Genomic DNA, 27,407 nt, shown 5'->3' on the forward strand with positions numbered 1-27,407 from the left:
TGCGGCCTCCCTCCCTCTGTCTCTCTCAGGAGTGCCTTTTGAGCTGGCATGCACCCGTTAGGCCTGCGCTGTGTTCCCCTCAGCACTCTTAATCTGGCCCTGACCTGCTTTATTCCCTCTGCACCGGCTGCCCACTGGGCCTCAGATTCACAGGCCGCCTTTGTTGTTGACGGGTCTGTCTAGGCCTTAGGCTGGGGCCTGGCCTGCCATTGTTGCCCACAAAAAGCCAGCAGCGGTTAGCAGGCGTCAGCTTGGAAGCAGGGTCCTGTGCGACCACTGCTGCTAGGAGATCAGTGGCCCAGACGGACAGGAGAGGAGGAGGACAGGAGAGAACAGATAGGAGATAGAGGAATGTAGAGTAGGAACACAAGCACAAACTCAAGCACCCAAGAGGCCTGAAGTGCTTGGTCTTCTCTCAAAGCGAGACAATGTCCTATTGTAAGTGCAGAATGGTTGCCCCTCGTGTATTGTGATGATAGTTTTCCCAGTATGGGGACAAATGATCAACATTAGGTAAAAATAATAAAATCTCAGATGAGAAAAAAAGTATCATCAATAATAATTAACAAACTAAAACAACAGCATAATACATTTAAATATTAATGTTTAAAACACTTATTTAAATAAAGTTTCATTATATTTTTTATTTAATAAAGCCCATTGAACAAGACTAAGTTGCTCCTACAGCATTAAGTTCAATATAGTGACTGATCAAATCACATTAAACTGATTTGTTCTTTTCAGGTGCGCAATTATACAAAAACATTAAAAATAAAAAGACAGCAAGACAAGGACTTTTAAGGGAAAATAGCAGCTTAAATAAGTAAAACAGCTTATTTCAAACTGTTTAAAGGATTTCATTGACATTCACATGCGCTCGTATTCTGAATAATAGAAAATACTCTGTAAACAATACAACACAATGCACTTTAGCTGGGCTCTATGATCAAATAAAAGGCCTACTGCCAGATATCCATTCATTTAAAACAGACCTGAAGCTCTCAAAAGAACAGCTCACCAATGACACCCTCTCTGCAGCAGGCCAGGAGAGGCACAAACGGAATAAGGTAAAACACATGGTATATTATCAATGTAGACAAACAAAAGTATAGAAGGTAAATCTTAAGATCAGTTTTTCTTACAAGAAAGCACCTTTGTATTTGCTCTAAAGCTTTGACAATAAACAAAAAAGTGTGATTAATTTAGGCTTTATGAGACTGGACACTGAAAACGGAATTAAAAAATAGCCTTTGACTACTTTTAGTCAGAACATTTGACTAGCTTTTCAACTGTTAGGATCCGTCCTACAATGGCAGCTTGATTACCAAGTATGGCTCCTTTTCTTGAGAGTGTCAAAAAAGGAAAAGGCCATCTGAAAGGCACTTAAACACAAATTATGTAGATTTAAGCACTGCTTTTAGTAACCAAGGACAGCTGAATGAATATTCATAAATTGCCCTATGTCCTGTTGAAGAGGGCGCCCAAAGGAAGGTCTCTGTGAGAAAGCTAGGAATTAAGGTCCTTGTGGTCTCTTAAGAAGTTTTCTTAACTATGCAGACGTGCCCTGCTGTTCAAAAACACAGCGGCAAATGTCAGAAAGCATGGTCTAAAAAAATTCATAGCACGTATAGAGACATTCAGCATCGTTGAACGAGAATAAAACTATCATGCCGCAGTATCTACATTGACAGGCAACAATTACAGCTCGCACAATACAGAGCACCTCACCTTGCTCTTTTGCCAAGGTCGTCGCCATCGCATACTGACTCAGACCAGTGACAAAACATTGTGCGACTGGGCCTGAATGCAGAGTGCAGTAAAACAAAGGGCCTTGCTTTTGCCAGCTGGACCCTTCGAAACTTGGCACCACAGAACTTGGCTTTGCCCCAACAGGCAAGCTGGAAAAAACCCCACCTTACCAGGTAGAGGCAGAGAACCATCAACCCCAGAATAGAGAAACACAAGTGTGGTTTAGAGGACCAAAATAACCCTGTACCTCTCATTCAAACTGTGAATGTAAAGGATAAACAGGATAGAGACAGGTGGCACCTTTCTCTTGCTTGCTCCAGCAGTACTCTGGTGGAAAGTGAAGGGTGTTTCTTCACCGCCTGAGATTAGAGGACCCAGCAGGGCCTGGCAGGCCTTTAGACGAACCGCGGGCACTCTAGCAACAACAAACAAAACATACACTCCTAAACCAGAGCAATCTGGCCCCTTTCCTTGACCACTATGAGGGAGGATAAAATTCTGTACACCCCCTTCAAAATACCGTTCTTTTGAGTTTCCTGTTACATTGCTCATACTCCTGTGCTAGCAGAGTGTTTTGTATGATTGTGTACGATTTAAAAAAAGCTTTGTACGTTAGTATAGATGTCAGCCCTAAGACGTTCTAGCATTTGTAATGGAAACCCAGTTTTGAAAAGCTCTTTTATCCCATGAGGTAAGATGAGGAGGTGCTGCCCTACCAGAATATCTGTTCAGACGGGTCTGATTGAAAGCTTTAAGAAATGGAAGTACGGAAGCACATCCCACCGCCAGATCAAATGTCCATCTTTTCTCAAAATAACTGCTTTGCGGATGTATGTGCAAAGAAAAGGAAGGAAAGGAAGCAGTCAATCCAGCAATATGGCTCATAGAAACAGGGATCCCGAGTCAGCAGGAGGAATCTGCTAAGGCCCAGTGAAATCAGGCAGGGGGTGAGGGGTGGCAGGACACCCCATCTAGGGCCACGCGCCAAACATAATGCCCACAGACACACAACTGGCACAGCAATGGGTGGCAACAGGAGGGTTTCAGTGTGCATGTGAGGCAGAGGAGGGGTATCCAGTGGAATGTGTTACATGAATTCCATGGGCACGCTGCCTCCTTTACCGCAGCCACAAAGAGCAGAGTGTGTGGACTTCACAGAGATGAAGGGACAGAGAGAAGGGGGAGGGAGGAAGACATCAATGGAGAAAACTGGGCACAGAGCCAAACTCCAGTAATTACAAAAGAGGAGGGAGTAAAGAAATGAAGAAGAAGAAAAAAAAGAGGCAGAGTAGCGGGAGGAGATGTAGGAACCAAGCCTGAAGTCTATTCCAGGGGTGACGGCAATTCTATTATCAGACAGTGGATAGAGGTCCATTGAGACTCTAAAGAGAAAGACAGTTGCAGGATCAAATAATATCTACAGGAGCCTAAGGAACAGTAACGGAAGTATCGGCGTACATTTTCTTATGAATTGTGATGTACAACCCTGAAAAATTAATTATCAAAAAAAATGTAGGGTGGGGACTTGGTTTGTTTATTGGATAGCTCTAGGCAGATCTGATTGCAAGCTTAAGGTTGAGGTAAGAAAGTAGGGATGTCCCGATACCACTTTTTCACTTCCGATACCGATACCGATGCCGCACCTTTGGCTTTTGCCGATACCGATATTAGTCCGATATTTTTTTTTTCGTGGTCCGACGTGCCGTATACGGCCCACAGGGTGGTTTATAGGTTTAACTTTGTGAAAGACAAAACAAAACAAACACAAAAGTAAACATAATACATATCTTTGGAAAGCTGAGAAACTCGTGATTCGAACGACGTAAACCATTTTAAGATACAATCAACACAGCGGGCACAATCTGTCTCTTTGTCAGACCACCAACAGCCAAAACAAACCAACACAAACTGGAAGAAACTCACCAATTAGCCATCTGTTAGTCCACATTCCAACAAAAATGGTTTGGTTTCACTGTAAAGCGTCCATACAATCCAATTTGAAGAAGTTTTTAGTCCAAAACAATATGAATAAACATCCATGGAATGTAAATAGTAGCATTTCGCGTTAGCCGACAGCGCTATCACAACTTCGACGCACTAATGCTACGTTCACACCGGACGCGAATAGGGCGTCAGGCGCGAATGATTTCAATGTTAAGTCAATGCAAGAAAAATTCCTGCGGCGCGAATGAGGCGTGGAGCGCGGCGCGGAAGACGCGAATACGCCTCATTCGCGCGTCAAGTTGGCTGAACTTTGGCGTGAATTCGCGCCGCGTTAACCAATCAGGAGCCTAGCTGCTTGCTCACGTGGTGAAGTGTCTGGATGCTTCAATAAATTATTTTGTTAATATGACTAAATGCATGGTGGGATTATGCACAACAAAGCAAATGTTTCATCACTTAAAACATTATTTCTATATGGAGACATGTTCATTTTGTATTGAATGTTATTCATTCCATATCTAGAAATAGTATTATGTTGTAAAGACAATCAACATATGTGCATAAATTCGTGTCTGGACGTGAGAGAGAGAAAAAAAAAAAAATCACAGGACAGGTTAATAACTTTTGAAGGCTGGCTCTATTTATTATCAAAACAAAAATAAATGACAGCTAGATTAGATGGATGAGGGCGAGGGTGATCCTCGCTCAGATGCGGGACAACAGGTCATCAAACTGGGCGCGTGACAGGCGGAAGTACCGCTGACAGCGGCCGTCATCCAGCGCAGCTCCTGGAGCGAGCAAATGGTGAAACTCGCCAAACGGTTCGGCTCCGAAGGGTCCGGTGGACACAAATATACGGCGACGATGATCCCCACGCCGCTGTTCTGCTATCCAGAGTAAATACAGAGCGGTAACTCTCTTGATGAATGCTCGGTCGACATAAAAACAATGACCGCCAACGGATTTTGATTCTGACGCGCGTCACGCGCGTAAATTTCGCTTCAAACTTTACGCGCGCCAGTTTCGCTCTTGACACGCAAAGCGAGAGTGATTCTCTGCGCGCGTGTGCGTAAACACAACAATCATCACGTGACAGGCTGCGCCGCTAAACTGGATATCGCTCATATTTTTTTCTCCCCTCCGATCTCCGATCTAGCGTTCTGGGCCGGTATCGGCGCGATACCGATGCCGTGGATCGGATCGGGACATCCCTATAAGAAAGAGGCTGGTTTAAGAGATTTAATTTCAGCTATGACATTTTGATTACATAAAAAAAAAACAACACTGTAAACATGCATGGATGAATTCTGTAAAATAATTGATCAGTTATTGGTCATACGTTATAAATTGCATTTCATATCTATAGGGCATCCCTAATACAACCATTTAGGTTATTGGTCATTTCTGATAGGACTAGGAGCATATTTTCTCTGATTAGGCAGTGAAGGAACATGTGAGGAGCTCTTCATCCACACACCTGGACTTCATATGGAAACATCAGCAGATATTTGACTAAATCTGGAAAATTCAAGAACATGACACCAGTTTTAACCATCGATATTCTTCAACAAACCAGAACAACAAGCGATACTACAGCTTTCCCTCTCCCAAGTGCTGATCCAGATGTACAAAAATAAGCCCATCCAAGCACTTGCCATCATAGCTGCAGAATAAGACAAAAATAGAGTATTACTGATGATCCTGCCAAACTGGCTGCTGCAGACACTGGTGCATTCTGTCTCCCAAAACTGGGAGCAGGTGCCGGAGAGCAAGCAAAAGGTTCCTCTCAGTCCCCTCCTCATCAGGGTTTCACTGACCTTAGATGTACTAAGTAGACCGCACGCAGTCTCACAACTGGATAAACAAGGACGCTCCCTAGATTTTCCCGACTGCCACAGTCCTGAGAGAGACTAGATCGACGCACTCAGGAAATCCAGGTGCGAGTGGTCTACAAAACTTGCATTGCTACAGCCTGAAACATGAAAAACAATATAAAAAAGCAAAAAGCCTTGTATTGATGCAAACTCTGCACACCACCACAGTATGCAATTCAATTGTGTTTAAGTTAGCAAAGTTCCATCTGTGCTGTATCGAAGTTGTTCAACACAGCTTATTACTCTTGATCTTGCTTGTATTATGCGGACAGCACACGAGTTATGACAATGACACCAGTTGGACTGTATCTAAGGGTCACAGGCATGAAATTTCATTGGTCTGCTTTTCATGTCCTTGAGACTAGGCTTCAATTTTTCCAAACAGGAAGCCTATAGATTTTTTTATTCTAAGTACTTGCTTCGGATAATCAGCTTCATTTAAAAATTTAAGCAAGCATAGCTCCTCTTGACTATTCCTTAACTTAGATTCTTTCAGCAATGTTCCTCATAAATTCTGTTAGGGCTAATCCTGTTATTCATGCCCTAACAATAAAGGGAATGCATGACAAGCCGGTTCTGTCCTTTGGATGAAACTTAAAGTAATAAGGAGACAATATAGGGCGGGCCTAGCATGGATACAGGAAATGAAACCATCACTGTAGCATGGTCTGTTGTATTAACAGAATGTGTGAGGGTCCTCTTTTGAGCATTTCTTTCTTTAAAGTTGCCCCGGGGAAAGAGGATGGTTTTAATCAGCGCATGAAGGCAGATCCATCAGATATGCTAATCAGAGATCTTACCTGAACAAATACCCTCAAGAGCAGTCTCATCCATCTTAATTGGGGAAGGGCTTGTTAATAATGCAAGGAAGGAGGCTTGGAAAAGAAATATTAATGGAAGGATGACAGAAAGGGGGGGGGGGTGCTTTTCTGTCTAATCAGCACAGACAGATCAAAATCCAAATAACATTTCACAGTGAAGAGATGAGGCAAATATTTTGAGCATCTGAGCAAGGTCTCATGGATACTGGTAATAACGGTGTAGACACTGGAACAGCAAGGTATGATGGAGCACTTGATGGATAGGAACACATGAGATAGGATTGCACTAGTGTTACACAATATCAACATTTCAATAGGTACCAGTAAATTTCACAGTTTTCAATACAAATTTTGGTATCTAGTGAAAAAACGTTGGAACTATTTAACTATCTAACTAAATTTTAACCCAGCCCAACTTTAACAAACTTGTCCATATTTGACTCAAATTTGGGTTGTGTATATCAAAAACTACATTTAGACCTAATGATTTTAAATGCCACAAGTGAATTAAGGCATCAAAAAATAATATAATGTACAATCTGAAAAATGGCTATCCATTTTAAGAAAATAAAAAAAAGAGACAATGAGCATGCAAAATTAAATACTGACAGAAAAATGAATACTGGCTAATGTCCAATATAGTACTAATGTATTGTGCATCCCTAGAATGCAAAATAGCCTATATATTTTGAGGAAATAGAAAGACCAGGATTAGTTTGAAATCAATCGGAAATGCATAATTCTCTGATTCAGCGCAACCGTGTTGAAAACTTACAACTATATTGAATGAGATTATGAGATTGTTTTAAATATTTTTTGAATAAATATGGAATGTTGAAAAGAATGATACTTTGAAACTAAATAGCCAGTAGGTGGGTGGCAGTAGGTGACGTCTTAATGAGTGATTCATTGAGTCATTTATTCAAACGATTCATTCAAACAGCTGACTTATTTAGAATGAGGTAGTTTATGAATGGGTAATTGAATCTTTGACTCAACGATTCGTTCAAAACACTCAATCATTTTATAAAGACAGTCCACTTCGTGTATACAGGCAGGAGCCATCTTTGGAAAACAAGTATGAAGTTCAGCGAACTTTTGAACTGTAAGAACAGCATTCGTGGTTCGACTTGTCGAGACTGTTTTCCAAAGACGGCTCCTGACTGTACACTAAGTGGAGTGTCTTTATATAATATCTTCTTATTAAATTGTCTGGGGCAGTTAGAGGCTTTTTTGAGCCTTCTTGTTAGTGGTATTAACTATCTTTTTTTTAATTTACTTATACTAGCGTTATATGCTAAACAGTTTTTAGAGATTAAAACTCTTTACATCCGATAATCATGAAAACAAATCTCAGAGAATGGTCAACTAAGTACCAATGTGTTATTAGACCAAAGGTTAATTTTGAGCCGGAGTTTTCCTTTAATTTTAACTATTTGTTTAATGGAACTTATGAAATCAGTGTCTTGGTTTGAATAGTGATGGTATTCAGGAAAACAGCACTCCATGTAATGTGTCTTAACTGTATGTTATGTTGTTACCGTCAGGAGGCCTACATTAGGTAGACCTATTATTATCAACTATAGGTTATCAATTGGCATTTATATTAAATTAAGCACAATTCCCTAGTAATTTTATATCTTACTTTTTGATATTGAAAATTGTCTTAAATCAGGGCATTTGTCTGGTTGGGCAAGTACAATTCTCTTTCATTTGTCCCTTAAAAAAAAATGTCCTGGACAAGCACTAATGTCGAGCCCATGCGTGTTTTCCTTGATTGGTTTTCCTTGAATTACGTTGTTGAAAACGAAAGTAAAAGAGTGAAACACGTTCATTGCGTTTTACCATGATGACTTTCCGTGTCTTTATTAAACTCAAACCATAAGCATTTATCTGCCATCCACCATCGATTAATTGAAATGTTATGGAAAAAATGTATCTGCATGTGTCTGTCTGTCCGAATTTTGTCAAGAGCCAGCGACGGCACGAGATTTGACAGGGGCGGCTGCCTCGTAATTCTCTATGCAGGAAAAACCATGTATGCAGGTGCACACATGGGTCTGCAATCACATTCATCTGGACAGCACATTGGAATACATTATTCCATGACTGAAGCAAACTGCATGCTTTGAAGTTCAACCAAAAGACAGTATATTGCACAAAGGGGCTTCTAGGTTTACAACTGGGGGAATTGAGAGGCAGCCGTCCATTGTGGTGATCTATCGACATCAAAGCCAGGGTGTGTTTATGACACATGCACAGACTATTCAAATGGGCTGAACTCCAAGAGAATGTGGTACCCGAGGGAGAAGAGGGAAACCCCTTCAACTCCAGCCATGCTGAAACATGGTGAAATAAAGCAGGAACTACACAAAAGGAATAAGAAATAGAATGAGGTATTTCAACTCAAGCTGGGTTTGATTTGACAATATTCAAGGCCTGCAGCATCCTGGGTGAATGATGTAACCATACAGGTATTTTAGTACTTAAAAGGAGCTACAAGCTAAGATAAATCCCCCTTTTATGCTAGCAATGCAAGATCTGCATCGGTAGACTTTTTATTGATTTAAAAGTGCCAAGAGGTGGAGGGAGGGATTGAACAATTGAAGGGTCCAGTTAACATGGTCCAATGGCTGTTCACCCTTAGGGAGTTCCCAGCACTTGGCTTTTGTAATCAAGTGTTGCACTAACCTCCTCGGTTTACCAAGGGCGGCAGAAGTAGCTTTGCCATCTAAAAGGACAATGTAAGCTAGTACCATTGCACCATTTGCAATGACAGGTTAGATGTTGCAAATGGTGACTACAAACATGCCAGGTGCGAAATGGGGTCTCTATACAGCATTCACAGCGGAACATTATCTTAACCCTTAAACTGGGTACATGGAACAAAAAGAGGCCAGATTGTATGAAACTATGACACAGGTGAAGATGATGTGGTCTCAAGCCACAAAGATGCCACAAAGGAAATAGTTGTCGGTACATGAACAAGCATTATGAGCTTGACTTCCTGTGCAGGCAGCATATTGAAACCAAACCAGGTTCCTTAATGCAATAGAAGTAAACACCAATCCTTAAAATGCTATGACTCACTATATTGTCTAGGCTAAAACACAAGGTTTTTGAATCTGTGCCTAAGATTTTCAGGATCTTGGATACAATGACTCAACCAAAATGTGTCAATAGCCTCTAATAACTGATGCTTTTCATCACAATAAGTTTCCAATCTGTGACAAAATAAACAGACAAAAGTCTGAGGTGTTATAAGTGGACTCAATGTTGTGCACAGAAGAATAGTAATACTAAACCATGTACTCCAGGCCTCCAGCTCATTTTAGCATCCTCAGAAGGAGATGAGCATGGTGGATTGATGACTGAGGGGCGTCTCCCTGTTGAAACTGGAATGGTAATGAGAGACGGAGAGTCCAATCAAACTGAATTATCCCAGACAGGCCTCTTCAATCACTGGCTCTCTTCCCCCACTTCTTTTCCTCCCTTCACCCACCCAAATAAAGATAGTGGTCATGAATATTCCTTTAAAATCCCTCTTTAAATGAAACCCCAGCTCCAAGAGGACACCTGTTTTCATCCATGAGCACAGTGAGTGGTGATGAGACCGAGGCCACAGCCATTGCCTTTCATTAGCTGGTCTTTGTGCTTTCCCGTCACGGCTACAATGATCCACCATTTACTGCTGATGAAAACAAATTGTGCACCGGGTGCTTCAATACAGGCACAGATTGGCTAGCTCAAAATACAGCAAGACAAATCCATTACTCTGTGATATCTTTAGAATGGTAATAGTTTTATAAAGAAGGTAATGCTGCACCACCGGCTCAATGTCAATATCTAAAGTCAACACGAGAGAAGGTGAGAGCAAACAAATGATTCATAGATAAAGAACCGCTAGTATTAGCGTCATTATATCATTTAGAGTTTATGCTTCAGAATAGTGTTTATAATAAAAGTGGTGCACAATAAACCAGGGTGAATATGAATAGCAATTATAATAGTAGTTAAGGGTGTAATGTATCATAATGGATCCACGGTTCGGAATGCATGTGATTCGCAGATTAATTGTAAGGTTTAACCATTATAGAGTGAAAGTTTGCATGTGTTTTAAGTCCTGTCTATTTAAAAATTTAAGCCAGTTTAAGCTTCGTGCGATTATGAAATTGCTAATTCGATTATTTCGATTTTTAATTGAATGAATGTATGCACAGTGTGTAAGTGAAGAGCGGCTCAGTGACCAGTAAATGCTTCTCATCTCTTACCCCTTTTCCACCGAAAAAAAAAATGGTTCGGAACTGGTGCTGGTTCAAAGTTGGTTCGGAGTTGGTTCAACTTGCGAACCCATTCAGAACCTGTTTGTTTTTCCACTGACTAGAGCGCCCAGGGAACGACGTCGTTACGTCACTGTTCACGTTGCTAGAAACGCTTGCAAGTACATTGCTTTGGGATTATCTCTTAACTCGTGTACCAAGAAATATTTTAAAAACAATTGAAATATGTAAGTCTTTTAATCTTTTCGTTTGATATGTAATCGTTTCTGATAAGTTATGTACCCCTGTCTTGTGTCTTTTTTCTCTAGTTTCTCCTGGCTTTGCGATGGTCAAAAAATATGTTTAGAACACATCTAAACCCGCCCCAGCCCTCGACGTAAACATGACGTGCTAAAAGAACGGTTCTAGTCCAGCAAAGAGTTGGTGCCACTTTGGAACCAGTTTTCCCGGCCGCGAACCGGTTCTTTGGCTGTCGAAACACAAAGAACTGGTTCGCGCGCAGGCACCGGCTCCGAACCGGCTCTCAAAATGCTTTGGTGGAAAGGGGGCTTCTGAAAGTACTGTGAGTTTGAGTCACTTATAAAGTGCAATCTGAAAAAGACAGGCTTCAGAAATCTTCCCAAACTTGATTTTACACACTTCATAACATCAGTTGAGTGTTTGAAATTTGCTTTTGTGAGATGAAGTGGCTTCTCATAGAATGAGGCAGACAATATATAATTGTATAGTATTCTACAGTATGGTAATAAAGGCCATATCGATTAGCATTGCATTATAAATATACTTTATTATTATGTAAAACCAGAGAAAGCTTGAACTCAAATACACCATATATTGGAGGCAGTGTGTGTTTATTGACTTGTTTAATCAGTAATCATCTTTTTATTCAGCTACATTATTCATCTTTTTATTCAGCTACATTAATATGTATTAGCTGGATTAGGGATTTCCTGGAACATCATGATATTACTTCAAAAACAGTGTTACCGTTGTTACACAGTGTTCAGCAGCCGCACACCAATTACATCACTTGCCCACCATGGCACCACCCCCCTACATCTGTTTTGATTATTTAATAGTAGTAAAAATAATTTCGTAAGTAAGAGAACAGACACTACAATTAAAAACTGAATGTGTTTCAAGGAGAGTAGCAACACAGATCAGCAGCACAGGTCAGATTTAATGTATTATACATGACGAGAGTGCAGCGAGCTAGGACTGACAAGATGATTGTGGAAGATTTTGGTTCCAAAGCAAAATGTTAAAGTGCCTGTTTGGTAAAATTTAGTACTGTTTTACTGTTGTGTTTTTCATTAAAAATAATAATGAGCCCACCATTCAAGCAATTGCCACCCACAAATTGCTGTTAATTTGAAAGTAAAATGCACACTGCTGCACAGGCATTCATAAGCGATTTAAAAGAGGCATAAACTCAAACTGCTTTATAAAAGTTGTTCAGGTAGTGAGAAATAAGTTTTATTTCATTCGTATCCTTGTTCTATTACATTTATTTATGTTTGTAATTCATTTACCTTTTATTTTACTGACTGTTCACTTGTCTTTTTTTTGTTGTGGTATTGTACTCAAAGTGTTTTTTAAATAATAGAAAGCAAATTTATATTTGCCCTACACAATTTTTTTTACTGATGTGAAAAATGATCCAAAAACATAATATGATCCGAACTGAGAGTTTTGTGATCCATTGCACACCTAAAATAAGAGAAAAAAAAAGTAGTTTTGGTTAATAAAAGTTAGTTTTGGCTGACTCTCAGCTGATCCACGTCTAGGACGTCATGTCAACATGTCACATAGGAATACAGCATCCCTATAAATTCATTCAGTATTATCAGCAGCATTATTGAGTTAATCAGGAACTAATTACCCTCCTCCATCCCCTGCTTCACTTGTCCATTTAAGACTTGGCCTTCTGATATTCCTCTTCCAAACGGACACATTTTTCTTGAAATAATATTGTACATTAAATCATTGAACATTAATAATATCTGCAATACATTCATGTTGGTTCTGTATCTGTACGCTTTACCCTAAGGGGGGCTAATGCTGCTCCCCCTGCTCTTATCTATGCTAGGCTGTATGGATGGGCAGAGAGTTTTTGCATAGAACAGAACCATAGCGCCAATCCAAACTGTAGTCCTGACAGAACTTTACCACCACTGGCGGGTTAAACACCATCGAAGCTGCTAGGCTGCAAATACGAAGTTTCTGTCTGGTTCCATCAGGATTACTTCCCAATTATACAGACAGTTCAGTGTCTTTCAACGAAAGTGGAGGGCGTTCATTATACAGAAAGAAGTAGAAGGGAAAAAAATGTCATTCGAACAGAATCAGATCAGATAGTGTTTAATTGCAGCTTTCATGAGTTGTGCTTTAATGCCATTGTTGCAGGGCTGGTTTTATCCAGTAGATAAGGCCATGCGCTTTCAACGCTGATTTACACTTTCTGACGCCGCCTGCCTTATTCTGCTGCCACAGCACAAAAAGTGCTTAGTGTTCCTTCCTTCCGAGGAGAAATTATACTAGGAAAAAAATGAATTTAATAATCAAAAGACGGCAGAGATATTGCTCTCGAGATGCTCAAGCAGTGACTGTGATGTACTGACGGACATGTTTATCTGGAGGGTATCACGGATGTCCTAGCAAAGTGCATTACTCAAGAATGACAAACATGATAAAAATTAATGTTACAATCAAAATCTTTTCTTAATCTCTGGTAAGCTTTATTTGTCTTCCCCAGTGACCTTTGAGAATAGCAAGAAAAGTGTCCTCTGCGTTTGTCTCTGGCGTAGGGCTCGGAGGAGAATCACCCCCACAAGACAAGCTCAGCCCGGGTCGACGGCCCCCGCTGCCTTTCTCCTGCAGCATAACAATGGCTGCCCTCTGCGCTCTAGGGTGGAGGGCACGCTGATCCTGTTACACCATGACAAGTACCACAATTCCCCATTGAAGAGCACATATTCTCCCCCCTCTGCCTATACAAGAGCCAAGCCTATTCATCGCATTGTTTTCTTTCAGCACATGACTTTTGCGTTGGGCCTCGGCAAAGTCAGGTGTTCGAATATGACCTGGAAACCGCAGGTTGCCCACACACTACGCGCATTACGGAGCTTGATTCGCTCGGGCACTTACATTCGAAATGTAAGGAGCCTATCAATTGATTCTTGCACAGGAGTCGTAGCTGACTATTGGGGATTACGAGAGACTAAAACCAATTATCTGAACTGTTATTTCTGCTGAACGGTGCAGAAGTCAAAGTTCTGGGTCCCACAGCACTGGTTGTGGGGGACATAGCAAATTACAGTTCCAGAACGCTTCTGCAAGTCTGGCAAGGAACTAGGATGCAGGCATCCCGGGGAGGATGTGGAGGGGTGGAACTCTGAAAAACGTGCGGTGTGGGGAGGAGCGGTCCAGACATAAAGCCCCACGGCTGTTGCGCACATTAATCATGTTTGGAGTACGAGAGGATGGGCGGGATGGGGTAGCCCCCTCACTGCATGTCTGCATGTCTGCTGCTGCACTGACGTGCTCAGTGTCAGTCCCAGAGTCAGGGAGAGCTGGAAGACTAATGAGATGCTTCTTTTCTCTCTCTCGCTCTTTCACGTGTCTCTCTTGCCCTCCAGAGGAGGGTGGCTGGGGAGGTGGGGAGCAGGGGATGACAGGTTGGTTATTTACTCTGCCTTTCATATTTGCCTTTTAGTTCTGCCGTTTCCCTCTCTCCTCCAACCATTTTCCTGCAGTCATCTGTTCACTCAGCTGCCTGCGAGAAACCGGTGCCTAATGGGCCATATCAGCACAGCCACTGCAGGGAAACAGAGGCCTGTCATTAGGCTATATTGAAAAAGAAGCCAGTAGGCAAGGAGAGGGGGAGAAAACCATTGATATTTATATTGTACGGACCTACCAAGGCACAATGATCAGCATGTGACGCCTTCCTCCAAACCCTACTTTGAAAAAGGAGCTATCAATATTTCATCAAGAATATCTTTTTAATGCTGAAAAAAAAGAGGTGGTCCTGTCTGCAAAATGGGCGTACAAATGTAAGGCTGGCTAATGACTAGTTCTTGTATTATTCAGTAGCCAAATCATTTTTATGCCTCTCATATGCGAGTAATGATTGACAGAGAATGGGTATGGAAATACTTGATGCTAATGAAGCATAATAGAGAGTGCGGCCATCTGCAACTGCACGAACATGCCATTTCTTCCACCCCGATCACATGACGGAAAACATATTGTGCTAAACACCAGCGGTGATCTTGAGGTGGAAGATGATGTTCTTGTGAAACCCTGCACTCTCTCTGATGTGCTTCCTTGCATGTTTTGTTTTCTTTCTCACTGTTAACAAGCTTATATCAGCCAGGCATTATTCACTTTGGTTACTTGAGGGGGAGGCAGGATGTTTCAGAGGTGATATGCTGGGGAAACGCAAGAACAAGAGTCATGTTTTCCACAAGATATGCAAAGTCATGATACTTTGGAAGTCAAAGAGAGGTCAAAGCTTTGAGTCATGAAACAACTTAAAAGTCTAGGACCAAAGATACAATATCCCAGAGTTAGGGCAGCAAAATTAATCAAAATAAAACGAAAATTGCAATTTGGCTTAGTGCAATTATGAAATCGCAAAAGCTGCAATTTTTTATTAAATATATGCACAGAATGTTCCATGAAGCTCAACACTGGGATCAGAGTGACTCGATCGTTTTGCAGTAAAAGGTTCGCTGTGTTTGGGTCACGTAACATGCATTTGAAAAACACGTGCCAAGCTTCTTCTCAAACTTCTAATGAGAATAGAATAATAGGCAAAGCGTTTATAAATCTGTCGTCCAAAGGGACAGGGATTTTCAAAAAAAAACTTTTAATAATAATGTTTTAGTCCAATAACTTCCTTTTGTGATCTGATGTTTCCTTCTTCTAGATTGAGAAGAAAATATATTTTATAGCATTCAATACTGTGATAAATGCTACGCATTATAAATATACATTGTTCTTATAAAAATACCAGAGAAGGTTTGAAGAACATATAAACCAGTAACGCTTTACTATAAGGTTTCAATAGTTAACATTTCCAGATTTAATACATTAAATATATTTAAAAAAGGATGTATAAAACGTTTAATACAAAGTACTAGACTATTTGTTAAAATAAGCTAGAGTACTGTGAAGTTATGAACTAACGTTAACAAAGATTTAATCTTGATGATCCCAAGATTTCCAACAGGAATCACCCATGGCCATGTTTCAACGATATGTTCGAATTCACTGAAGTCAAGGGAGATTAATATTGGCTGAAATGTCTGCCACAGGTGAATGAAATTTCAGAGTTCAAAACTTCACCCTCAAAAACATATTGAGGTGAGTTGGCGTTAAAGCAACACTAAAATAGATTATTTTTTTTTACTATTTAAAACATTAAAACAATGTTTACAAAATCGTTTCAGCAAGTCTTAACAGGGTGAAAGGCACTTCTGCCTTTACTTTGTGGTCCTATATCAGCTACAACCACACTATATAAGTTTGCCAGATTGGGTCACGTTTCTGTAGTTCGAATGAGACATAAGAAAACTACAAATTTGACATGCTTTAGGGTAAGCATTCACTCATTCACTCTAAAGCCGGTGTTGGATAAACAGCGAGTATGCGTGCAACAGTAATTGTGTAATTGTGATTAGGCTATATTATTTACGACAGTGGTAAGGAACAATGCCGCTTCTAACCTGTAGAATTAATTAATGATATTTACAGTTAATTTGAATATTTACTTTTTACTTTCTGTACAAGCACGTTTTAAATCGGATACTTTTGTACTTTTACTCAAGTGATGTTTGAATGGAGGACTTTCTACTTTTATATTTAGGTATATATACTTATACTCGAGTATAACTTTTGAGTACTTTTACCAATCCTGCCTAGTCGTGTGTTTACAGTTATTATTCAGCTACAGCAATAGCTCGATGCCTTTATCCATGTAAGGGATTTCCAGGAACAACATGGGTAATATTACTTCATGTCATAATATTTATATTTAATATTTATATATTAATATTATATATATTTATATATTAATATTTAAGCTTCAACGGCAATTAATGTTTATTCAGAGGAGCCGAGACTGACAGCCACAAATTTAAATAACTTGCCTGTTCCACACAATGGAAAAGGTGAAAACTGTAAGTGTGCATCCTCTTTTGAAAGTACAGGGGTAAGGCAAGAACAAAAGGCACCTCAGTTAGTGGTGTGAAGTCTTTTAAAAAAAAGAGGACTGACATACTTCGGGCTTTATTTAAAGACCCATCAGCCCTACAAAGACCCCTGCCAGACCTTCTAAGGCCCACTTAAAACAAATAATTAAATGCAAAAATAATAGATGCAGGCAGTGCTGAATTGTTGAAATCTTTAGATTAGGGTCCACTCACTGCTTCGCTTAAAGAATCTCACTCTAAGTATTTAACGTTTTCTAAAAAATCTTTCTAAAGGATCTAAAATTGATATTCAAGGAAAAAAAAAAATCTGGTATCAATTAATTTGAACCAGTCAACCCAAAGCAAAAAAAAAAAAAAAAAAAAAAAAAACTGGATCCTACAAACCAGATAAATATCCACGGGCAGGTGGACTTCTACTATCTGCATACAAATCTAATTATAAAGGCAGTGAAATGGCAGCAAGTAGGTTGCAATACTTGGGTCAATTACATAAGTGTTCACAATATAACCTATACAAAAGCTTAAAACGTGTTACATTCTAAGAAATATCTCTACTCATGTTGGTTTCTTATAAAAACAAATACAATTCAAGTAAAAAAAATCTAATATGAATTATTAATTGATTCATTTCAATAAGATGTTTTTGGTGAGTCACACCATGACATTTTAAAACCTGAATTAAAAAAGAATAAATAAATAAATAAATAAATTTAAAATCATATATTAAAAACACACATCACAGAAGTTGTATTCAAGAAATAATACGTACAAATATCACTGTTATTGTGTTCTTTTTTTAAACTTAAGGGGCTTTTACGCTGGGCTCGTTTGATGCGGTCCGAGCCCGAGCCTGTTTGTTGCCGGCGCCCACCGTTGGTCTGGTTTCACACTCATCTTGATTCTATCGAACCGTGGTGCGCGTGCATATTACGTCATTGCAAAAGTGTACGGCGCATGATAGAAAACAGAATGCGGGTCAATATTGTGTTTTTTATTATTCCGCTGCTATTATGCGCAGTTGAATGAAGAATACAGTTTTACTGTGTGGGTGTCACATAAGGTGGCCTTTTACTGCTTGCCAACGGACTCTTTTGAGGAGACATTGGATTTCCAAATTAGTTGCCCTGATTCCACTTGCATTGCACGAATACACTGCAGGCTCAGTCTCACTCGTATCCAAGTTAAATCATCAAAGCTTTTATTTAACTGAATACATCACAACAAGCTAAAACGCATGCGCAGGTCACTTTACTGCCTGAACAAGTGCGCACCCGAGTCAGTGTTGCTTTTACATTCACGCGAACCACGGTACGGTTCGGGAGCAACCGAACTCAGACCACCTTCTCCAGGTAGTCTCGGGTTCGGGACAACGTTACCCCAGTGTGCACCCGGGTCCCATTACGGCATTCATATTAGCTATTTTTCATGTGAACCGTACCCCGTTCCAAACTAAACTGCCAGAGAGAAAGCTCCCTTAATCGATAGGAGAAAAAAAAAATGACCCATTGACCTTGTTTTTCCAACCCTGCTCCTGGAGGCACACCAACAGTGCACATTTTGGATGTCTCCCTTATGCCAAGTTCAGACTGCACGATTTTCAAAGTAGTCAGGTCGCTGCTCTTTTCACACTGCATGACTATCTTGGCCAGTATTCAGTCACTGCTGTGTTTACACTGCGATGGATCGGCGACAGAAGGTTTCACACTGCATGACTTTACAATAAGAAAAATCGCCGACAACTCTGTCTAGCACGCTGCGCGCAAACTACGTTTTACAACAAACACACGTGAGATGTGACAAGGAAACAACGCATTTTTCTTCCATTTCTCGGGTCCAAATAGACAGAGAAGAAATCTTTTTCTGAAACAATGCCATGCATGATGATATGTGATCTATAACTCCTCCCCGAACTCCCCGCTGCTCTGTATCTTGCTCTCTCATTGGTTGTTGGTAATCACAGATGTATTTTTCCGTCAAAACACTTCTCACACAGCAGGATTTTGAATCGCCGACAGGTCCAGATATTTAGCATGCCAAATATTTCACGGGCGTCGGCGTCTCATCGGCGCTTCTCTCAGATCAAGTCTTTGCTCATTCACACTGTGTGACTGTCACAAAGATTTGCCTGTGATTTTGGCATTTGTCAGCGATTTCTCAAAACCCGTCGGCGAGCCAAAATCGTGGCTAAAATCGTGCAATCTGAACTCTGCATTATCTGACCCATATATTTCTGGTCTTGGAGTCTCTACTAATGAGCTGATGAGTTGATTCAGATGTGATCAATTAGGAAGAGTAAGAAAATGTGTAGTGTTGGTGTGCTTCCAGGAACAGGGTTGGGAAACACTGCATTTTTAATACTAGAAAGAGTAAACAAGATCACAAGAAATCAAACACGGCTGAGATTTTGGGAGAAACCAAAAAAGAAGTAAAGGGTGCTGAAACAGACAGGTACAAATCAATAGCACAAGATGAATTCAATGCAGAATTAAATAACGGGGGGAAAAAATGGCTTTAGAATCAATACAATTGCACTGAGACCTTTTAAAGCACACAGTGCTAATGGTGGGGCCTTCAGCACACCCGTGTGATTGGTGGCTGGCAACGACTCAAGCTAAAAACAGGAATTGCAATGGCTAGAATAAACACACATATGAAGTGATGGCTTTAAAAAGTCCACAGCCTCCAATGTAACATTTGCATAGAAGTTTGCACATTGCTAACTGCCACCGACTGGGGCCTCTTTCTTTCCACCCTCTGGCAGGATATTTGACCTCATCTCCAATACACATTATCCTTCCTCTCTCGTCCAGACTTAGAAAATTAAGTTTCCATGTGAACTGGCCACAAAAACTCCCGCACACAAAATCTCAGCTGGATGAAAGGCCTTCTATGGGGGAGGGTAGCTGCCTGAGTGCTGCTTGAGTTTCCTGCACTCCGCGTTTAGTGTTACAGCCCCAGATGTAAGGACTTTCCTCCACGTCTTAGCAAATTGAAGGGGGCCGTCCTTTACTTTCTGCCTGCCTAAACATAGGTCGTCTCAGAATATGCTTCCATTTCCTCTACGCAATCTCACCTCCAAACCAATTTTTCCCCCCCTTCCTCTGTTCTCGGTTGGTTGACTTGCCTTCTTTCTCTCTTTTTGTTTCCTCTGGAATTCTCTTACATTTGTTAGGCAATTACAGCCAAATGAGGCCCTATTAGGCATGTCTGGAGGCCCCTTCTTTAAAGAGGAGCAACTCTCAACAGCCTCTATCTCTGACAATGACACCCAAACAGAGAAGAAGGCAGGAGGGAGGAAAAGGACAGAGAAAAGGGGCATGTCCCTCCCAGTGATAAAGTAAAAAAAGGGTTACAACACTTCCAAAAGCTTTGCAACGTGTATCTTGTGTAAATCGGAGCTTTAAAGGCTCGCCAGCCATATTCCGCTCCTCCCAGGGCATAAAAGCATAAAAGTTCCATTAAAGCGACTACTTTGTGACGAAACATCGACAAAATAATCAGTCGCCTGTGTACAGAGATCAAAGAGGTAAAGCTATCTTAAGGGACCTTTAACAGCCAGCACTTTTAAACAAGGATTGTTAAGGGGCAATAATGTAAAATGGGTGAATGCGCATGTGCATACAACTCACTGAGTTCCAATAAAACTCAGATAAGCTGCAGCAGGGAGACACGCTGCAAACCCAGCTGCACATGGGTAGAGTATGGACGGGAACCTTGCCTCTGGCTCAAAATCAGAGCTCCATTTTGCAGGAGCAGAGATACTGAACTAAACCGATTGCCGCAAACACAGCTGTGAAGCAGACAAGGCCTTGTCTGAGGAGTGCATCGCTGATAAACCCAAATCAGAGGGGTATGGGGCAAGCTGCAGCAGAATGCAAAGAGGGCAAGGTTGCAATTGATTTTTAGAGCATGGGTGGGTGCCACTGCCAGATCCACTGAGGGAATAAAAACACTCGTCACACTGTGTGAAAAACACATATAGCATAGGCTTTTCTATGGACGTGCTTTTAAAAACCTAACCGTATGTGGGACTGAGTCACTTTATTATCGAGTCTGAGCTCAGTGTTCGGAAACAAGGACCTGATCAAAGTCTCTGACAGGTCTTTTGTCCTGGAATGCGGCGAGTTGTTTTTCACCTTGCTCCAGTTGCTGCTGATTAGCTGACAAGTCGGCTAACCACACTCTCCCCTATTTCAAAATTAATTTCCCTCCTTTGATAAAGACAAAGAGGGGGGGTTAATGGCCGTGTCCTTCAAAACTAAGAGTGCTAATAAGTGTGAAAAGGAGATTTGTTTAAGTGATTTTCTTTGAGACTTGCAGGCATGGAATTAATTACCTTGATTAAATATTGTCTGTACGGCTGATGAAAGATAGAGCAGAATTAGCGGTCCCTTGTTGAACTTGTATGGTGCTGAATGAGATGTGTCCCGATTACAAAGACCAAAATGATGGCAACACTCAAAGGAGACAAAGAGCTAAAAACAGGCCTAGTGACATCACAGAGCAGCCACTGGCCTAGCCTAATGCTTAATGGCGGCCATCCTCAAAACTCAAACAAACTGGCTTCCAACTGTCTGCCAAAATAACTTTAAAAAAAAGTTAACCCATGACAGAAAAATTATGGTTTTCTGTAATAAAACCAAAGGACTGACAAAGACCCACTTCCTAAAAGGAGAGTTTAAGTCTCCATCAACCTGAAGACTTCAGAGTCACATGGCAGGAGAGTAACATAACTCAATTCAGGGCTTGTCTGGGTTTTACAGAGGGCTAAACAACCTCTCAGTGGCTCTTCTTGCCCCACCAAACTTTTGCTTCCTAACCACAGAAGAGGTTTTTTTTTTTAAAGGTTTCACATCACAGCTTTGTGCTCCATTGCGAAAAGCTATACTCTCTTAACCACCCTCCCAAACACACACACCAACCCCCTCCTCTGTGAATGGGGGAGTTTTCTACAGCTGGGTAACAAAGCATGACCCAATAATCCTCAAGCCTAACTCAAAGCTAGAACCTCCTCTCTAAGGACTTCATAAGACAGAAGATGGGGTAGGGTGGTGAATTACACAAACGAGAATCAGTTATTCTTATCAAATCGGTTTCCTGTAGCATTTTATATATATATATATATATATATATATATATATATATATATATATATATATATATTTGGTGCAGAACATTTGACCATTCAGAGGATAATGATGAATTTAACATCCCCCGGCTCGAGTGTTTTTTCGCTATGGCTTCTGGAAAAAGTACAAATTCTGTTGTGAACTTTCTAGCAAACTTCGGAGTAAGCCTTTGAGTATGCATCTTTGCTAACTTCATTTCAGCTAACATGTTGAATAAACATTAAAACGCGATTTACACTTTGTTGCAGTGACTTTGGAAGTTTTAAACAGGTGTAAAAGAAAGTGTAGCAATTGAGGAGTCAAAAACAATTTATTCAAGCATGCACAGGTGGATCTAGTAGTTGTATTGGAGTGAAAAAACACCCCCACAGACATTTTCTAGACTGTTCATGTTTTAGGGCACAATTATCTTGCCTATCAGATGCAAACATATCCAGTTCTTAGTTTCTGTACCCATAAAAAGCAAAAGAACACAATATAAATATCAGTAAAACAGTATGCAATTAAACCTGCTTTATCTCAGTTTATCAAGTGAGACATAACATAGCCTACTAACTGTCAGATGCCTGATCAATCAAGTGTCTATTCTATCCCATTGTTTATTTTACAATCCAAAAGATTGTACTTATTTACACTTAAATGGTTAATGTTAAAACTCAAGCATTATCCAAACAGCACTCAGGCAATCCAAGAAATGCAGTGCAGTTTTGGCATCTGCTTATTATTATTCAGAATTAAAAATATAAACTAAAACTACTTCACGTAACATTATTAAAATCATGTATAACATAAAAAGGCACAGCACCTTTAAAATACTAAAAACACAAAAATCACTAAGTCTAGAAACTCTTGAGAATAGTTTTGTATATATCGTAACTTTAAAAAAATAAAATAACTATAGCAAGTTTTGTTGAATGTGAAAAGGGGCAAAACTTACTCATGAAGGCAGCTTTTCAAGGTTGCTAAATAAGTACCCATGTTATTTCATTACAGCAAGGTTATCACATTTCCACTAACATTGGCCTTTTAAAGGAACACAGTGGATCTTTGTGAGAATAAATGAATCATGGCTTCTTTATTTAATTAGTTATATGTATACTTTCACTACTCTTATAACACCTACAATTATTGGAGATTTGGGGCTTCCTGTAACTGCTATTTCAAGAAAAGAAAGCTTACATTATAGGAGAAATGTGGCTGGTCCAGTGCATGACTGATTTTCTGCTTTTTTTCCTGTTCGTATATGGTACATAGGCTAAATATTTAATATTGTGATTGGCTTTGTTGAACTTAACTAAGCCTCAAACATCATAAATGCCACATTTGACCTTACAAGTGAGGTGCAATTTTTCCACTTCAAAAGAGCACATAATTGGTCATGTTGTGCTTTGGAACCCAACAAAGGCCAGAACGTTTTATTAAAAAAAAAATTAAAAAACACTTTAACCTTTCTTTCACGATAGTATTTTGACAGTATGTTTACTGAAGTAAAGCGAGTGGGGGAGGAAAATGTATAGACATTTGGGCACTGGCAGCCATTAAAACTGCCTTCGTGTTCTAAATACCAAAGCATTTTCGAGTCGCTTCACAATTTTTTCGATTTAGTACGTTTAAATGAAGCTTGCAACACTGTGACGGGTTTCTATGGTTTGGAAAAACACCTCTACACACCAAAAAATGCTATTCGGCTAATACAGAACAACTAGCCCCTGTGTAAGGGGGGGTTTCAGCTAACGTTATTGTGCTATAGTCTCTACTAGGACAACCCAACGACATATTTAACCGAATAGTATTTTTTACTCATTTTAACGATTATATCAAAAAGGATATTCGAAATACAACAACAGAGGGTTAAGATAAAGTCTAGGCACGTGTTTTATCATTCGTTTAACTACGGCAAATACGCGTCCTTTGTCTTGACCAACCAGCAAATAAACAAAAGATATGGGATTTGGATTCAAGCGGATTACCCTGGACTTAATTATATCAAGAGACCCAACAACCGCCAAGCAACCAAAAATACACGAAGAAAAGCCAATAATTCCCAGAAACCAACTTTAGACGGAAATTTTAGCAAAATAGCAGCTCGGTGTGCTACTACAACAGAGATGCATTGTGACCAGCATGATATACGTTAGTCTTTTCTTCCTCGCGACCTGGGGAAAGAATGTTCCGTTTCGACAGAGCTCGTTGTGATTGTTCAAATATACACTATTTACTATCTTCTCTGTAACTTATGATGCATATAAGCGTTTTTATCAAGTGTTAAATGAACATTACAGCAACCGATTCCAATGAATTCCACATTAAAAGCCATCGCAACATGCCCAAAGGGGAGCCCTTTAATTTTTAAACGTGCGCTCCGTTTCTTTCGCAATACGACAGGCATTAAAATGCTCCCTTACTGGCAGTGATAAAAATCTATGTAGAAACGAAGCTGTTAACTTACAGTTTACTAAACGAGGCCACTTCCATTTTTCGCAAGAAACTTCGTTTGCTAGAAAGTGAAACAAATATTTCCGATGTAACGTTAACTTTCAACGTGCTTTGGACGGTAAAGCGACACTTACCGACTTGTAAGACGTTGTCCACACAACCGGTTTCCAAAAGCCGGATTCCCCGGCGGAAAGGCAGTCCATCCCCGGTACCCCCCGTCCCTGTGCTGCCTGTTGTGTTCGTAACCCCTCCAGGGACTGTACCAGATCCAACAGACGAGCTCGAGCCCACTACTGGACCCTCTTCACCCGCCACTCGGCACTGAAACGACGAATACATGCATATTTCCCTTTCGTTCCTCGGGAACGACCAATACACGATACGGCGCTGAACCGGTTCGGGAATCCGCTCGAAGCGCTCCTCCACCCTCTCGAAGGCCCATTTTTCCGCTACGGCCTTCGCAGCGCAGTCCAGTAGAGATTCCGGGCAACGGAAACGTGAGTTCGGAAATCCCGGGCCAGGCCCAGGACCTGGTCCTCGAGGAGCGGGACGCAAACACGGACGCTTGCTGGCCGGGGGTAAGGAGAGGTGAAGCGGCGGCTGAGGCAATAGCTCTCCACGTCCCTCCGCCATGACAACCAAATAAACACTGAAGTGAGGACGGTGGCTCTAGAAGCGCACAGACGGAGGCACCGCACAACGGGGGAGGGTCGTCACTGCACATACGTCACTACCAATAACAAACGCGCTCGAGCCAATCGCGAGGACGGGCTGCACCGAGGCGATGCGCATGTGTGCGCTGAAATGACAGGCACGGTGGTGATCAAACAGACTGTTTGTTACAAATTCCTCTTTATTTACAACTCGTGCACTTAAAACTGTCAATGATCTGCTGCAGTGTGATTAAACACCTGCCGTTGTTTCAAAGATCAACAGTAGAGAGCTGAGCATTGGCTTTTGAAAGATCTCATAATATCAGAGCATAACGTTACAATCTACAGTCTATGAATGTACAAGATGTGTGCAGTACATGTTTGCCCCCTTCAAGTGTCGTAAAAAAAAGAACTCTCCAGCTGCCCTTTTAGTGTGTTAACAAAAGTTTGAAATGTTTCTATGATAATGTAACTTTTTAACAGATGTATACTGCCCACCCTGGCGGCCAAGTATATAATGTCAGTTGATTGGTGCTGTCAAAGTCCACTTAGTCCCGATTAGAAATATTGTCATAACTCATGCATGCAGATATTAGCCCATTAGAAACGTGTCTTTAATGTTTTCCACCGTGCTGCTTTTTCATGTATATATACATTCTCACATAAAATATCTTTTAAATCCTTTTTGTTGTTGTATATATTGTATGCAGAAATGTGATGTGTATAAAAGATACCGTTCAAAAGTTTGGGTCAGTAAGATTTTTTTTTTGTTGTTGTTGTTTTTTGTTTTTTTTAAGTAGGGCCTAATACATTTATTCAGCAATGATGAATTAAATTAATTAAAGTCACACAAAAGACATTTATATTTATATATTTATAATATTTTACGCAAAAATATTTAGCAGCACATCTGTTTTCAACATAAGACTGGAGTAATAATGCTGAAAAATCAGCTTTAATTTACATTTTTACATTTTTTTTATAAATACATTAAACTAGAAAACAGATCAATTGTAATAATATTTCACAATGTCACTTATTACTCTGTTTTATCACATGGTGAGCATAAGAGACTTTAAAATAACATTAAAACATCAAAAACATTAAAACAAATCTTATCAACCCCAAACTTTTATATATACCTTGCAAACCACTGGAGAGGAAAACTCTTCACATATGCTTTGAATATTATAAATATCTACAATTTATTAATTGTAATGTCGGTTGGCAAAAACGTTGTTTTACAATTGTTTCAAAGTGTTTTGTGTTTCATAATTGTTTTACTGTTTAGATTTAGCAATGACAATGTTGTGACAGTGCAGTGAACAGTTCACTGTTTTTCCTGGACATTCAAAAACAGACTGTATTATTCACTGGAAATATTCACTGGAGTGATGAGCGTTACAACTAGCCCCACTTTCCACAAAAGTACACCTCACACACTTCTAGCTTCATTTTGCAAATCTATTTTCTCCCCCTATAGTTCCCTCTCTCACAAATATCTGTTCTCGTTTGATGAACACTGAAGAAACTTCACCTCCTGCCCTGTAAAGACAGGGATGTTGTCTCCCACCTCTCAGGGACTCCAGGTCAATTATCAGGCCTGTTTTCATCATTCTTAAAAACTTATTTTGTGATCTTTATAAATCCCTGAGATCTGTAAGACAGAGACCATCAGACTGCAGATGATACTAATGTTGTCCACAACATGGTTGGTGATGTACTTGACTTTATGCACACCATGGCCTGAGGGCCCCTGACAACTTGCTGATGTTGTCTGACTCTCCTGACATGCACTTTGTAAGGTGTTATGTTAACTCTACAACCAAGGAATGACAGAATTAAGTAAAAGATCATAGTTTTTAAACAAAATATGTATACATATTTAAACATATTATTCGTAAGTTCTTCATATTTGTCTCTAAACACTGGGAGTGTTTGTAGGATTGTTTGTTTATATGTTTATTTGTCTGCTGCCTCTAAGGGAACCAGAACAGCAGGTGTGGGGATAAGTAATGACAAGACTCCATTTTACTGGCTGTCACATCCCAGCATGCTCGCCGCTGTCCAGTCGAGTGCACCGACTGAAAGATGACAAGCTGACAGCTCAGCACACAGGATACCAGGCGTCTAATGACATTCTGCGAGTCCTCTGTGTGAGTGTGTAAGTCTCTGTGTGTATGTGTATATGTATATGCATGACAGTCTGGAAGAGGGAGTCTTGTCACTTCTGGTGCTTTTCAAAGTACCCAGGGCTCCCAGTGAACGGAAATGTCCTTGAGGGCAGAGACATCACTTTTCTT

At 40.3% G+C, this 27,407-nt stretch overlaps 1 protein-coding gene across 1 annotated transcript in view; it reads right to left on the bottom strand.

The window, feature by feature from the left end:
* The window catches only part of zswim5 (zinc finger, SWIM-type containing 5), a 46,358-nt gene extending 21,211 nt beyond the window's left edge, over positions 1-25,147 (bottom strand). Inside the window, exon 1 of the mRNA XM_039676562.2 lies at positions 24,586-25,147. Within this exon, the coding sequence (XP_039532496.1) occupies positions 24,586-25,084 (499 nt within the window). The 5' untranslated portion in view covers positions 25,085-25,147. The remainder of the gene's footprint in view (positions 1-24,585) is intronic.
* Between the last annotated feature and the right edge of the window lie 2,260 nt (positions 25,148-27,407).

The sequence above is a fragment of the Pimephales promelas genome, chromosome 5 (assembly GCF_988280905.1).
Source record: "Pimephales promelas chromosome 5, fPimPro1.hap1.1, whole genome shotgun sequence".
In the NCBI taxonomy this organism is placed as follows: domain Eukaryota; kingdom Metazoa; phylum Chordata; class Actinopteri; order Cypriniformes; family Leuciscidae; genus Pimephales; species Pimephales promelas.